Source organism: Pundamilia nyererei, unplaced genomic scaffold, assembly GCF_000239375.1.
Source record: "Pundamilia nyererei isolate P.nyererei 1_Seehausen unplaced genomic scaffold, PunNye1.0 scaffold00273, whole genome shotgun sequence".
Taxonomy (NCBI): Eukaryota; Metazoa; Chordata; class Actinopteri; order Cichliformes; family Cichlidae; genus Pundamilia; species Pundamilia nyererei.
Window position 1 is genome coordinate 626,006 of NW_005187674.1, and position 15,247 is coordinate 641,252.

Below are 15,247 nucleotides of genomic sequence, written 5' to 3' on the forward strand. Positions count from 1 at the left end.
ATCTCACATTGATCCAGTAAATCCTCAGGGTGAGTCAGCGTTACTGTACATGGAGCGAAGGCGAGGATGAGGACATCGAGGTGACGATGGCTCACTTTAAAAATGACTGGACAGAGAGGAGGGAGATGATGAAGACGTTTAAACGGTGGTGAAAAGGAAAAAGAAAACAAGATGCTAAAAGAAGACTGATCGTCATTCTGATCACAGATATGAACCAAACTCCACACAAATATCTGCTAATTTAATATCAGTCAGGAGTTGTCACAGATTAGAGCAGTAAAAAATAAATCCACACCAAACAGTTCTCGTCATATCAGACCTTAAATCTTTAAAACACTGACAAAGCAGTGTTTCAGCAGGACTTTTAAATATCTTTATTTTTTTAAATCCGATTCTGATGGACATTATAAAGTCTTGAGACTTTGATCCAGTCAGGTTTCTGATGTCGCAAAAGTTACTGATAAAAGCCTTTTAGAGCAGTTTCAAGTTCAGAGTGGTTCAGTTGGATTAAGTCCCCTCACTTCCTGTCATGGTCCGTGGAGTTTTCCATCTGTGGCTGTGGGTCCTCCCCTTTTGGGTGGGGCCAGCGCCTCACCTGTATTCCATCTGCAAGCAATCAGCGGGAGAGCTACTTAAACCTGTGCAACCTGCCTTTCCTCACCAGTTTGTTATGCTCACTACTGTGGTAACTAGAACTAGGCTGACCCTCATGCTAGTTGCTTCTTCCTCGTGTAACTGTTTTCCCTGTGTTCAATCTCACCTGGATATTCTCCATCTCTTTGCCCTCCGACCTTCTCGTTTCACCTGCTTATGATTGTGAAGTTCCTGCCTCTCCGTCTGTTACAGAATCCCTCCTGTTCCTCTGATGCCTTTTCTGTGCCCGCTCCTGCAACCTGATTTACTAGGCCACTCCCTCTCCGTCCCAGTCACCGACCCTCCGTCGTTATTATTTACTTAAGGCTTTGCCCGCTCTGTATTCTGTTATTTGTTTGTTATTTATTTGGTGTGCATTTGGGTCCTTTCTTTGGGTGAACGTCTAGTTGATGACACTTGCTGTTTGCTATTATAACCTTTTCTCAATTTGTGGATAAAACATCATTTAAAAAATTCCCGTTTTGTTGGAGATGAATATGAAAATGAAAGCATGACTTAAATTAAAACAAAACAAAAACCAATTGCAAATATTTAGTGTTAAAAGCACTTCCTCAAAAGAAACGCCAGCAGTCCAGTGTTCATCTTCTTAGCCAATATGGGCGAGCCGGGGTCAAACTGCTGAGATAATTATTCAAACCTTTTTGTTTCAGTTTTCAGAGATGTAATATCAATAATCTTTTCTATTTAAACATGAAAGCTAATTAGACCATAAAAACTGCACCTTGCAGAAAACAGTAACCATACATTAGCAGTACAGTTAAACCAGCGTGTGTGTGTATAGGAAGCAGCTGCTGGGGGTTGAAGCTGATGCTATCATGCTTCAAATCAAAATGCTATAAGGTGGTAATGTGAGGTCTATGAGACTCGGGGCTTTAACTGCAATTGTTCTCCTCTATCGATGATGAAAATACATTTTTGGGCTACATCTCCTCAGAGCCTCCATTAATCTCTGTTCATACTGGAATAAATGATCAGCGTCTCCCGTAGAACAACAAGACCAACCACTGACAGCTCCAAGGCTCGTCCTTTCTTCTGTGTGGTTTAAGGACGCCAACAGGAGGATTTACTCCACCTGCTCTTTTCCTGACCAGAGGTGAACTCATGTTCAGAGGATCAGAGGTTTAATAAAAAGTAAAGCATGGATTCATGTTTTATTAAACCTCTGAGCTGCAGCTGGATGGAAGCACCGACATCTGATTCCCTCCTCGTTTGAGTTCAACCCAAATTCTCCCACAATGCAAAGTAGGTTTTTCCTCCAACCTGTTTTATCTGTAAATGTGTGTCAGCTTGTTCCCTGAGAATCAGTGTGTGTAAGAAGCTGCACACACACAGCACATAAACTGTCATCAGCCTTCATGTTGTTATCTGCAGGAGATTTATGACAAATCAGGTCAAAGTTCAGTGTAAACAATAAAATGGAAGACTTATCTTTGAAAATTTGGTTGAGGCGAACACACACACACACACACACACACACACACACACAGCATCTTATGTGTGTGTGAGAGACTCGGTGTGAACTCCTGCTGAGTGAAAACAATCCTGCAGCCTCTCAAATCCAGATTAGTCTGGATTAAAACTCACTATTCCCATCAGAAAAGTGTGTGTACTTGCATTACTGATGCTATGGGGACATTTGTCTGTTATCACACTGACATGTGGGGACAAAAAGAGGTCCTGGTAAACCTTTATCTTTAACTGTGAAGACTTAGTTTAAGGTTGGGACCTGCAGCCTCCGGCTCTCTAACCTCCACTGGGAGACTCTTGATGGAGAAATGGGAGCGTGTCACATGAGCAGCAAGTGAGGTGGCCCGAGTTAGCGCTAGCATTAGCAGAGATTAAATCCATGGCATTAAAGCGGTGCAGTAAAAGTACCCCACATCCACAGTGATGCTTCAAACATGTGAACCAGTAGCTCTACAGACTAAAAGCTACCAACAAGATGTGTAAAAACAATTGTCGCTATTTGAGGTCCAAAACATTTTTGTAATGTGTTGAAATGCGATTGACTGAAGTACTAGAGGTTGGCTGTATTTGCATGTAATTCCAGTTTGTAACACAAGAGGGTGTAGTGAGTAAATATACTGTCTGAGAACCCCTGTGCCCTGGCCCTCCTATTTCATGAGGGTGTTTTTAGGATAGACCAGACTAAACAGAGCCTTGGTGGAGCTGTAGCTCAAACCATTAAAAGTCAATTAGGTAAAAGTTTCTTTCTTCATGTTTCTGAGTGACAGGGTGGAGATTTCACTGGTAGTAAGACACCTTTCTGTGAACTATGCCAGCAGCTAACTACTCTTACAATGCAACAATCAGCAAAGTCCTGAGCGAGCGTTTCCTCTCAGAATTCTTACATTTCTAAATCTGAAGTTTATTGTTTTTTAACTAAGGGTAACTCATCACAAGCACTCAACATGTATGCTAGAAGTTTGAACTAAACGGCTTCCCGTGCCCAGGTATGCTTAGCATTCAAAAGTCATAAATGAGACAGTACAAACTGTACAGGACAAAATAGTTTTATTACCGTCCTCCCAGTGTGTGTGCATGTGTGTTTGTAGAAAACAAGAGGAATCATCAGCATAACATGGTACACCAACAAAAACTAAAGTCACGTCCATAAAAAATAGCTTTTCTTTTAAATGGTTCCAGTAAATAACATGTTAAACATGTAGAACTCTCTCAGAAAAATAAAAGCAGGCCCCACCACTTTACATCAATAAACTCCATGGCCAATCACAGCCGAGGAGGGGAGGGGCCACGCAGGATCTGACAGCAACGACAGGCCACAGGAACAACACGTCATTAACAACCCCCAGCCCATTGGTCAGGCCTGTCACATGGTACAGAATATATAGCAAATTCATATGTTCAGATTATATTTCGTGTCTATATACAGTGAAGATTTCCACACAAACTGTGGACAGAAAACCTCTTTACAATTAGGAGGCGCGTCAGCCATCGGCTTCCGGAGCTTTCTGTCTGTCATTCTGCTGCAAAGGATCATGGGTCAGTACTCTTTCTCCAAGTTTAAATTGCTAGTTTTGCCCTCAAGACTAGAAATTTAAACTGTGCAATTAAGGCTCAATAACCAAAGGATGAAACCGCTCGACAGACGTGCAAATGTTAATTCAAAATTGCAAAATTAAAAAAAAGTAACTGAATGACAGCATTTAAAAATTTTAATATTTGCATAATGTTAAACTTTTCTGGCAAGAAAGATTTTAAGCTTAAATTCTAGTCATTTTCCACAAACCTTTGACATAAGGAGGCAGTTGTTGTTATAACAAGAAACTCTTCCCGGTGAAAACCAGAACAGTCATCATTTAATTTCTCTTTTTACGCCTTTTTTAACTTTTATTCTATCTTTGTCATTATAACAAGAAGCTGCTCATACTTCCTAGCATGAATGACCTATTTCATATTTAAATTACTAAAAAGTAAAGCAGATACATACATATGATAACAGGAAGCAGATTATAAATATTAGTTATAAAAAGAAATCACTGTCTTAAAAGAGGCGTGAATATTTATTCATTTTTCATGTTATGTTTTGTCATTGAACAAGTCATACATTAGATGTATTACCATATCAAAGTTACTATAATTCTAAACAGTGTTACAGTAAGACAAAGATTCATTAAGTTGCACTGAGCTGGTTTGCACACGAACAGTTTCTGAAGTGCAGCTGGACGGTACGCTCAAATGCAGAATGACCGGCAGCAAAGTCTGTCCAGGCTTTGGACGTCAACGTGAAAAACCCAAACAACTTTTGGTTTATGAGATGAAAACCACTGAGAAAACTCCAGACCTCAAGTGAACAGACAGAAAGCTCAGGAACAACAGATGTTCCTCACTGGATTTAAGGAACGGCTTCCTTTATAAATGTCAAGAAACCAGAGCAGAAAATCTAACTGATGATGTTTATGAAGTGAAACTCATCACCAAATCCTGAGTACATGTCCACAGACCGCCTTTGACTGCAGGAACCAGCCGGCTGTTTTGGCTTTCAATCTTCGCATGTTCAGATCTCAGGAACCAACTCTACAGAAACCCTTTCGGGGTAGGAACCGCTGAGCGGCTTCGATTCTGATTCTTTAAACCTGGAGAAAGCACCCAAGAACTTTGTTAAGGCAGATACCTTTACAACACTTTGCCCCTACAGTGAAAAGATGCCTTGTGTAACTGGAGGCAGGGGTTTGCTTTGCCTCTTCCATAACGTGCTTTCCTTTCAGTGATTCACATTCGAGAGAGACAGTTTAAGACTTCTGTGAATTAAAGACGTCTGAAAATATTGTTTTAAGACTTAAAGGCCTGCAGGTGAAGTATTTCCTCAAATGTCACTTTGCAAGCATCTTTCATCTGCATACAGGCAGCGTTTGCAAAGCAGACCCCTCGTCAAGTTCGCTCAGATGGTGATGAGTTTCAAAAACAGAAATCTGGACATTACCCAGAATGCAAAGCAGTTTCTAATCGATATAAAGACATTCGTCATGTTCTGCTGGTGAGAGAAAGGTTAGCTTGAAGTTAAACATGTCGGACTCAAACCCTGCGTCCAAAACCCGATACACAAAGTTATAAATGGTAATAAATGGCTTATTTTTCATCATCATGCTCTGAAAGAAAGATACACAACAGGTAGTATCTTTTTTCTTTCTTTCTTTTTTTAAATGAGGATGCATCTTTCTTCTGCTGCAGCTGAAATCTTTAAGGCTTCATCACTCTTTAAATCTTATACGCAATATAAACACATCATCTCTGATAGAAAAATAGAGTCATGCTGTAAAGAGAGAACAGTCGAACACGATGGCTTGGTGCTGCGTTTACGTCGCCGCAAAGGCTGGGAAATCCCACCGTCAGGGACCGATCTGAGGCTGAATTCAGAGGAGCTGATGAAGGATGGTTCCAGCTTGGATCAGGTAGAGAAAACTAGAACCTCTATCTTGAATCAGATTTTTTGTTCCTTTTTAAACTTCACATTGTAAAAAAATTAAGTAGTAAAGAAAGATGTTTCAGGTATTTAACGAGTTGCAGAATAACCTCAGTGAAGGTGGAAACACTGAATACGAGCTTCACTCAGTCCCTGACGCTCCAGCTGTGTGTGTGTGTGTGTGTGTGTGTGTGTGTGTGCGCGTGCTTGCACAGCTATCTTTGTGGGAACCAAATAGAGGGTCAACCTTGTGAGGACCCACCTTTGAAAGGTTGGGTAGTCGGGCTTTTCCTCTCATCTATGAACCATCTGTCCAAATCCAGAGCGCCCCTGTCCTCAGCCTGAACCTCACTGCAGACACTGCACTGCTCTTAGCTCAACCAACCTTGAACCTAAAAGCTTAGGTACTTGATACTTGCTGCCATACATTTGACTGTAAACAAAGACACATTTTTCCATTAAAAAATAATCCAAAAAGTGCCAACAGCACACACAAGACAGGTCCAGTTCTACAACTAGCAGAGGGGAACATCTGTCAAATCAAAACAAATTACATTTTTCTCAATAATATTTTGTAGGGTGCAAAGACCATTTTACCTAAGTTGGACATTTGAACATGAGAGTCAATAGCGACTGACTCACTTTGGCCATTAGTGGAAGTGCAGAAAAGTGCAGCTCCTGCTGCGCTTCAATGCCTGCCTAAATTTCTCCAACTTGTCTGTTGAACTTTAAACACTGTTGGAGCAAAGCCACTTCCGCTTTCTTGCCTTTTTCTGAACCGGTCTGCAACCCAAAGCATAGTATTGTACAGAAGAAATATGGATGACTGTGCAGTTCTTTTGGCAGCCCTTCCCATAGAGACTACCACCAGTGGGCCCACCTTTGCCACCAAAAATCTCTTAGCTCAGTTAGTGCAGTATTTTCTTTCCCCCATCATACTTTTCAAGTAGAAACAGGTAGTTACAGATTTGGTAATGACACCATGCTGCTGGTAAAAAGCACAGCAGTGATGCTGCAGTAATTTGTGGCGTGGTCGGCACAGCAGTGCACCCTAAACTGTAATCTTAAGAGAAATGTCACTGAAATACCGAAACGTAATGTTATGAATTTGGAGAAAGGCGTAATTCAAATATGAACACAAGTTTTCGTTAACTTCTGTTTTCTTGGAGCATGTTCTGCACCTTCTGGGTATCTATGCCCGAGCGTCCTCCTCACCCTTGATGCAAACGCGGCAGATGATCTTATTTATGTGATAAAGATGTGTAAGTGCGCAACGAGCCAGAGCGCAAGATGTGCCAGCAGTAGCAACATCACAGCGAGTAACTGAGCAAAGCTTGAGTTAGCATGGACGGACCGACCCCTCCAATGAATCCTCACAAAGATTGCATTGTGCGTGCGTGTGTGTGTGTGTGTGTGTGTGTCTGCAGCCTTGGCGTCACACACAGAAGCATAGAAACACGTTAACAGCTCCAGCAGCAACAACGATAACAACAGCAATGACAACAGCAACCTGCAGGGCGGCAACAGTCGGGTCAGGTTACCGTGGCAACCACAGCTAGCATTAGAAATAACACGAACAACAACAACAACATCAACAGTCTGGGTTTTTTTTTTTTTTTAGAGGAACATGAGTCAGTGTCTGTCTACAATTTTGGGGGAAACAAACCAACAAACAAAACATTTTTTTTGTCTCTGCAGGTTTTCGATGTTGCCACAAGTTCCCGTCAAACACGCTTTAAAAAAAATCACATGTTCGTGTAAATCAAGCGAAACTCCAGGTCATCGGAGAGAACCAAGTATCCAGTCTGATCTGCTCGGCTCGACTCTGTTTCAGTCGTTTTCTATTATAATACAACCGCATCAGTGTCCTTGGGGTTGCTGTGGCAACACCGCCAAAATTCCTGTGATGTCATTCGTATGCGCCACAACACAACAGTGGAGGATATCGAAGCGCTGGTATACCTGCTGCCAAACCGATGCCAAGTGTCTGCACCTCATCACCGGATCACGGTGTTGGTTTGTGTGGAGCCACTTTCCCTCACTGCCGGATTTCAAAAATGGCGGTTTGGAATTTTGTAAAGGACTTGCTCTCATGACACATCGAGGGACGCCACTGACTGGCCCATCTGCTGCATGCTGTCTGTTGACATGCAGTCACATTTTAGGACCATTCAGAAGCCCAATGGAGCAGGTACCAGGTACTACCACCTAATGGGAAACCCTGAAAACCGAGCCGAGCAGGTATTAGTGGAAAAGGTCCGTAAACAAAACTAAAGACTGAACAAAATCCAACTAATCATTGTTCTAATGCATGAAGCCTCCTAGTTGTTTGTAAATCATGTACAGTAAAACTCATATGCTTCATAGCCGACGCTGAGAGAACAAAACATACGACCGCATGTCTCACAACCTAAAATTATCAAACTTTACCAGCAAGGATTTAAAAAATGTTTAAAACTGTGATTATCTGATACTTTGTTCTGCAGAGTTTTGATCTTTTAAAGTTCTTAAGTGGATAAAAATCACTGCGGTGCCCTGAAGATTAGAGGATGCTCATCTTTGAATAATCTCAAATCCAACTGTAAGAACTGACGGGACAACATTTAACACAGTTATGTTTTATCGTTAATCAGGTTTCAGTTCAATTTTAGTTTGTTTGAGTTTAGTTTTTAAATCAATGAAAGTGTTTAGTGTTAGTTGTTAGTTTTTAAAGGTTTCATTTCTTCCTTTTTCATTCAAATTTATTTAATTTAATTTAATTGGAATTAAATCAAAAAGAGTCTACGGGGTTGAAGAGAAAACCCCAACAATCAGCTGATCCCCTGTGTGCAACACAGAGGGCAGAAAGAACTTTTTTCTTTTTAAACATGAAGAGATCCCCAGAAGCACCAGGCTGAGGGAGGGGCAGACGTATACGTCACCCTAGAATCAAGAAAGAAAACGTTGCGATCTGCAGCAGGGAGTGAAGAGGTGGGAGAGGAGAAGGAACTCTCAGTGCATCATGGGAAGTCCTCCAGAAGGCTGAGCCTACAGCAGCAAAGCTGAGAGAGTCTGAAAGTGGAGATTAGCCTGAACACCAAAGGCTGTGCCTCTCACTCTAAATTTTAGAAACTCAGTAAACAGAAGTAAGCCAGCAGTCTGAGAGTAAGGTGTTGTGATGGGATTACATGGTACTACGAGGTCGTTGACATTTGATGTGGTCCGATTATTTATGACCTCGAGGAGTTTAAGTTCAACTCTGAGAGCAAATTTTACCAAACTGACAAAGACTAAAGTTAGAGCCACTTCCTGTGTATTTGTATTTTATCTGAAAGTTTCGTTTTTATTTAAATTTCAGAGAACTAAATTTTTTTTCACACACAGATAAACAGATAAATCAGCCCCTGCCATCAAGGATGTCTTCAGAGATCCAATTAAATACGCGTTTAAGCCATAAAGGAAAAAAAACATTTTCTTAGTCATCTTGTTCCAAGGTTGACACTAAAGACCATCTGATGCTTTTCTAATGCCTTTAGAGAATTTATGTTTTTCATGGTTTTTGGTGCTTTATTAAACACAAATTGATCAAATTATTTGAAATGTTTCAATCATAATGTGTGTCATTAAACTCGGTCCTTTGTTGTTGGTTTTTGCACGGAAAAAGCTTTCAATATATTAAAGGCTATCCTACACTCTCAGTGAAAGGAGAATAAATGCGACTCTTTCAACTTGTGGCAACATGACTGCAGATTTGTTCCAAGGCTTTTGGAACAAAACATTTATTTTTCAGAGCTGCTCAAATAAAATCTCTGGAATGACTGCTGAGATTCAAACAATAAGCAGTTGTTAATAAGTAACGCAAACTCATCTATCACTGTTTTAAAAACCAAAGGAATGTGACTCTGTCCTCGGTAAAACCTTTAAATCAAGTCTGACAGACACTTCAGTTCAGTTTGGACATTAAACTCTGTGAGAAAATATACAATCTGTCACATTTAGACACTTTTATAGAGAAAGAACTTGGCTTTGAAAAACCTCAGGTCCACCGTCATCTTCATCCTTTGTGATTGGTCAGTTCGAAATGCTGCTGAGGAGTCCACTCGAAACAAAACAAACAAACAACCAAAAATAAAAAAACAGGCCATGCAGAACCAGAGAAAGGCGTGACCTTTAAAATCGGCCAGTAAGAGCAAAGCAACAACCCTTAAATGGCTCTGAAAGTCGTTTCTGACGAAATCCAGCAGAAGGTGAGTTTATAAAATGTCAGTGTTGGTGCTGAAATTAAATTCCAACTGGGAGAGAGTCGCCTGGTAGCTTAAAAAATGAGGGAAAAAAAGATGAGACTGTTTTAAAAACAGTCAAGAACCTTTAAGGAATCTGCAGAGAAAGGTGCATTGAAAACAAGACAGAAATAAATAACCTCGAATTTAAAAAACAAAAGATCCCATCAGAAAAAATGTGAGATTATGAGGAACTGCAGATCCTTTTACACACAAACATGTGAACGTTCCCTCCTTCCAGTCCGCGATCAGTTACTCCCAGAAAACGTCAAGTCAAATCTTCTGTTTAGTAAAAACTCAAATAAGAGAAGGCTCCAGCTTTTCTCCGGTTCCCCTCCGTCACACACTGAAGAAACCATTTGAAAACAGACATTTGTTTGCTGTCAGTTTTCAGTAAGCAGACTGGCTATAAAAGCCATCTTCAAGGTTAAGCTGTTTTATTTGACAACAGTCACGTCAGAGCACTTTTGCATCGCAAGGTAAAGACCTCACAATATTATAGAAAGAAATCCAACGACAGGTTTAAAAAACACCAGTAGAAAAAGAGAAAAACATCCCTCCGTCTTCTCGTGGCCTTTAGTTGCCGTTTATGTCCTCGTGTCGGGTTCAAGTCGAGAGAAGCATCTGGTTCTCTCGAAACCCCGCTGTCATAGTGTTTGAGTACAAAGCTATGAAAGAAACAGGAAGGTGGAAGGAGGACAAAGCGCAGATTCCCACCTGTTGGAAAGTGTAAGAACCAGCGGAGGGTCTGACTGATCTTCGGCTGTGAACGCGTCCACCAGTGAAAGGCCCACACAAACCATGACACCTACCAAAAAGAGTCAGCCGATGCAGCCTAAACTTCTCATGGCGTCGGGTTTTTAGTGATGCATTTCAGAGTCAGTGCAGATCCGGCTTTTCCTCCAACCCTCCAGGAGTTGAGGAGATCATTGGGCGAGGTTGTGCCCGGTGAAGAGCTGCTTCAGGCGGGCGGGGAGCTCAGGGCTTCTGGGGCCCCGGGGAGAGGACCACGGGGGTGGAGAGGCCGTCGACGCTCAGAGCCGGGATGTGGATCTGATTACTGCCGTTAGAGGGAAACTGAGAAGAGACAGAAAGAGACACTGAAGATGAAAACTTGACGTTTTATTTTGAAGGAATGTTAGAAAACATCCTGCCAACTTGGTAAAAATCAGCTGTTTTTCAGCTTCACTTTCTTTTTTGTCTTTCTGTAGAACATGATGCACACTGATGAGGTTTATGAATTATTTTTCTTCCTCAGTAGCCAATTTACTGATTCTAGGACATTTAAGGCATTTTTAAGCAAACTGAGCCCGTCGCTTCTGAACACTTTAAGGTTTGCACATTGACGGAAGAATGTGTAACTGATTCCTTTTTATGCCTGCATGTCATTTTATCTGTAAACACAAACGCTTTGAATAAAGTTTTGATGTTAACAATCCATTAAAATTTGGTTCTGCAGTCTTTTATTTATTTATTGGTTGAAAACCGCCTCAACTTAGAAACCATGATTCTTACAAGTGTGGTGTGTGTTATCCACATGTAGAAAGTAACATTAAAATTTAAAGTGTCATGTCACATTTGACCTCTGACCTCACATCTGGATTTCTTTCAAGTTGACCTATAAATATTTTATATCTTTAAAATATAGTCAAGAAAACGAGAATGAGCTGCCTAGTTAGAAATAAACTGTAGCATAATGTTACATCATAAGTTGGTGTTATTCATGCTACTCTTAAACAATGTTTGCATACAAAATACAAACACCATTCCCTTAAAAGTAAATCGTGCCCAGAGACTGAGGTGTCTTGGTGGAGATTTGCGATCTTGCAGTGTATCTCGTCTCATTACGTTTTTCCAAGAATAACACATCACACAATGACTCAAATTAAACACTTTGTCTTCAGATTAAAGGTCGAACATTTGAGTCTCTGGAGAAAAGTACTTGAAATGGTTAAACTATATAAAAGCAAAACTCCCAAACAGTGTCTGTAAACTCTGTAAAGTCCCACTGGGCACGTGATGGAAGCTGAAATAATATTCTGACACTTCATTTACTTAAAATACAGACATAACCCTGAGAAACCCAGGACTCAGGGGTACTTGCTATGATTTAAGCCTGCCTGGTTTACCTGTTCTTTACTTACATTTTTAACGTAGTACTCATAATCTCAGGCCTCAAGGGTTACCTGTACCTCTGCCTGCTCTAAAACTGCACACTTTGCCCTTGTACACTGGTCTGTCTTGATAAAGAAGAAACCTGTTTAAATAACAGATATTTATTTATAGTCTCACTAGATCACTGAGGTCTGGTGAGCACATGGTGGAAAATCTTTCATATTTGAACATTTCCGCTCGGACACAGAACGCTTAAAAACTCTCCTTTTGGTTTCTTCACACTTGTAGCCCAAATCCTCATCTTACAATGTAAAAAACCAGCTGAACACTTTTTCCCGTTACTGAAGAGTTAAAATGGGCTAAAACACAGCTTTTTCTAGCAGGTCATGAAAGATGTTACTGAGGAGCTGCAGGGTTTTCACAGCCTGCAGTTTTTAGCTGCACCACAAGGAGGCGACAAAGTATCACAGCGTCACGATACAAACAGCAGAGAAAACTTAACACCTTTGTTTCAGAACACAGGACGAAATGACTTAATGATACTAGTTATAGACAAATAAATGCTTAAACTACCCCACTGTGCACACAGGCATGCAAACATTAAAAAATATTTAACGTTTGAAGCTTTTCCCTCTATTTTTTAAAAAATTTTTTGGCCTAGATCCTCGCACCGCCCATCCTTCCTGCCTCCAACACATCAGCTTCAAGCGCTCCCTGTTCAACGGCTGTCTAATATAACCCACATCCTGACAGGTCCCATTGTAACGAGATAATGTGCAGTGTATTTTAGTGCATTATAATCATTATTACGACTCCGTCAGAGAGAAGACTCAGAATGTGCTGTTGTTTATGCACTGAGTGAACTGAACCTTTAATAACAGATAACAGACGGACTTCAAGCTGGGCCAGAAACCTGCAGACACACAAACCAGCTCTGTGTATTCTCGTTCATCTATCAATGTGGGGACTTGTGTGCATCTTAGATCATGCGAGGACGCCCCTCCTCACTTTGATTGAGACCTTCAGGTTTAAAGGGTTTACACCTGGATTTAGGATTCATGTTTAGAACTATATTCAGATTAAGGCTGATGTCAATACGAGTCCTCACATAGTATATGTGTGTGTTTGCGTGTGTGTGTGCGTGCAGGCACCCTGGATCAGATTCAGGTACCCGCAGTGCACAGTATCCGTGTGTGTGTGTGTGTTTGTGGTAGAGGAGCTTGTGTCCTGAAAACCAGTTTTTATACTTTATACTTCGCCCTATGACAACTGGGATAGGCTCCAGCGCCCCCCGCGACCCTGAAAAGGATAAGCGGAAGCGAATGGATGGATGGATGGATGGATGGACAGTTTTCATGAGCGAGCGACAGTTGTTGCTTCATACAGTTGACTTACTCGTTCTGAAAGTGTGTTAACGCACAGACTCCCATGTTAAAATGCACAACTTTACAGCATTAAAAGGCATGTTTACAGCCTGGTGCAAAATCCCTTTTGGGCCTCTATGAATATTTTCCACCTTCATAACAACTGAACAGGCAGTGAATGCATCACAGTGTGGGACCTGCTCAGTGCAGACGTCCATCAACACTTCCCAGAGAACCACCGGCTGCACATTGCCCTCCCTGGAGGACATCTCCAGATCTTGGTGTCTCAGCGGGGCGAGGAAAATAATTTAAGACCCCTTTCACCCTGGACATCTAACTGTTCAACCTCCTGCCCTGCAGCACAGGTGCACCAAGCGCCGGGTAAACAAACTCAGTTTTTTCCCCTGAGCTATCACAAATTTGAGCTCGTATAAATAAACAAAACAAATGATTATTTAGCAACTAATGTGAAGTTCAACAGTGAATGGTGAATCCTTAATATGTGTGTGTCTTCTTTATAGCAGCCTTTATTCTTTACATAGTTTTATAAGCTTTCACTGTTTTCACTCATTTTTCTACTTCAATGTTTTTGCACTGTACAGAATATTTCACCAAATCTTGGATATGTCTTATGTACAACAGCGATAAAGGCTTTCTATTCTACAGCACGGCTCCTGCAAGAAGTTTGTGGTTCTGTTTTGTTGCACTAATTAGCCGGTGTCTGTGTGTGATGCACCCATACAGTCTGTAGCTGCAGCTTGCTGCAGAACCCAAAACCAAAGGGTGACATGATGACGCTACATCCATCTTTTATACAGTTTATGCTTTTAACCACTCATTTCTACGCCAGGCTGTGAAAACACAGCCTTAGGGAAATAAGAGAATTTTTCTGCTTTTATGTTTATATTTGTTTAAAACTTGGCTGCAGAAAAATATTTCAGTGAAAACTTATTTAATGACAAACTCAACAGAAAACATGCACACAGAGATAAAGGGACGATAATGATGACAGACGGCCTCTAAAATGATCTTTTCAGCGCAGACTGAGACATGAATTGTTGCAGAAGGAATGAAGGAGATCACCACAGGCAGTAGGATTTCACTTCTGGTGTAAATGAGCATCTAAGTGTCTAAACTTCCCAACTAACAGCTGCTGATGTATTGAACGTGAACCAGTGTGCATGACGGCGTGCGTGAAGCGACAAGCAGAACTGCAAACTTGCTGCACAAACGTGTGAATTTTCTGTGAAACTGAAGCTGTGGTTTCATTTACCAAACCTGCATACAGACAAAGACCAAAGCATTATGTGGCTGTAAGGTAAGGTTCAGTGTGAGCTCTGCAAATGAACAACCTACAGATTATATTTTAAAAGACGAGTATCTTATTGTGAGAACCAGCTCTGAACACTTTCTTTCAGTTTTCACCACAAACTTCACCTGCAGACTGATTCTTTTCTCTTTCACCAAAACAATATTGTCTTTTAGTTCCTGCACATGTTTCCAGCTGATTAAAGGATTTTACTGTGAAGGAGTTTTGGTACTGAAGTGAATTTTGTCGCACTTGTTATCGTCCATTTGTTTGTGGATTTGTGTTTCAGGATGTGGGAACTGCATGCAGTGGGCTCAGTGCATTTATTACCTGGAAGGAAAGTTTAGCTGGCGATCGAGGAGCGATGGGACTGAGCGTGCTCCAGAAGTGGATGGTGGAGGGAAGAGGGCTGGGAGTCAACAGGACCGGAGTCTGGAAGGATAAATGGACAGAAACATCCAAGAGTGTTTGACAGGAACGAACATTTCAAGGAAAAACAATTGACAAATGATTCAACTTCCTGTGTGGACGTCCCAACCAGATTCAGTTCTGTTTACATCAACAAGTCAGAGTATCTAACAGTGAAATCCGTCTTTATTCCTTTCTGTGGAAGGAATGCAGG

General features: G+C 41.2%; 1 protein-coding gene across 1 annotated transcript in view; it reads right to left on the reverse strand.

The window, feature by feature from the left end:
* Positions 1-3,151: 3,151 nt before the first annotated feature.
* Positions 3,152-15,247, reverse strand: part of elk1 (ETS transcription factor ELK1) — a 29,854-nt gene continuing 17,758 nt past the window's right edge. The window contains exons 10-11 of the mRNA XM_005750416.1: positions 14,956-15,057; positions 3,152-10,914 (exon numbers count right to left, since the gene is read on the reverse strand). Of these exons, the coding sequence (XP_005750473.1) occupies positions 10,816-10,914; positions 14,956-15,057 (201 nt within the window). The 3' untranslated portion in view covers positions 3,152-10,815. The remainder of the gene's footprint in view (positions 10,915-14,955; positions 15,058-15,247) is intronic.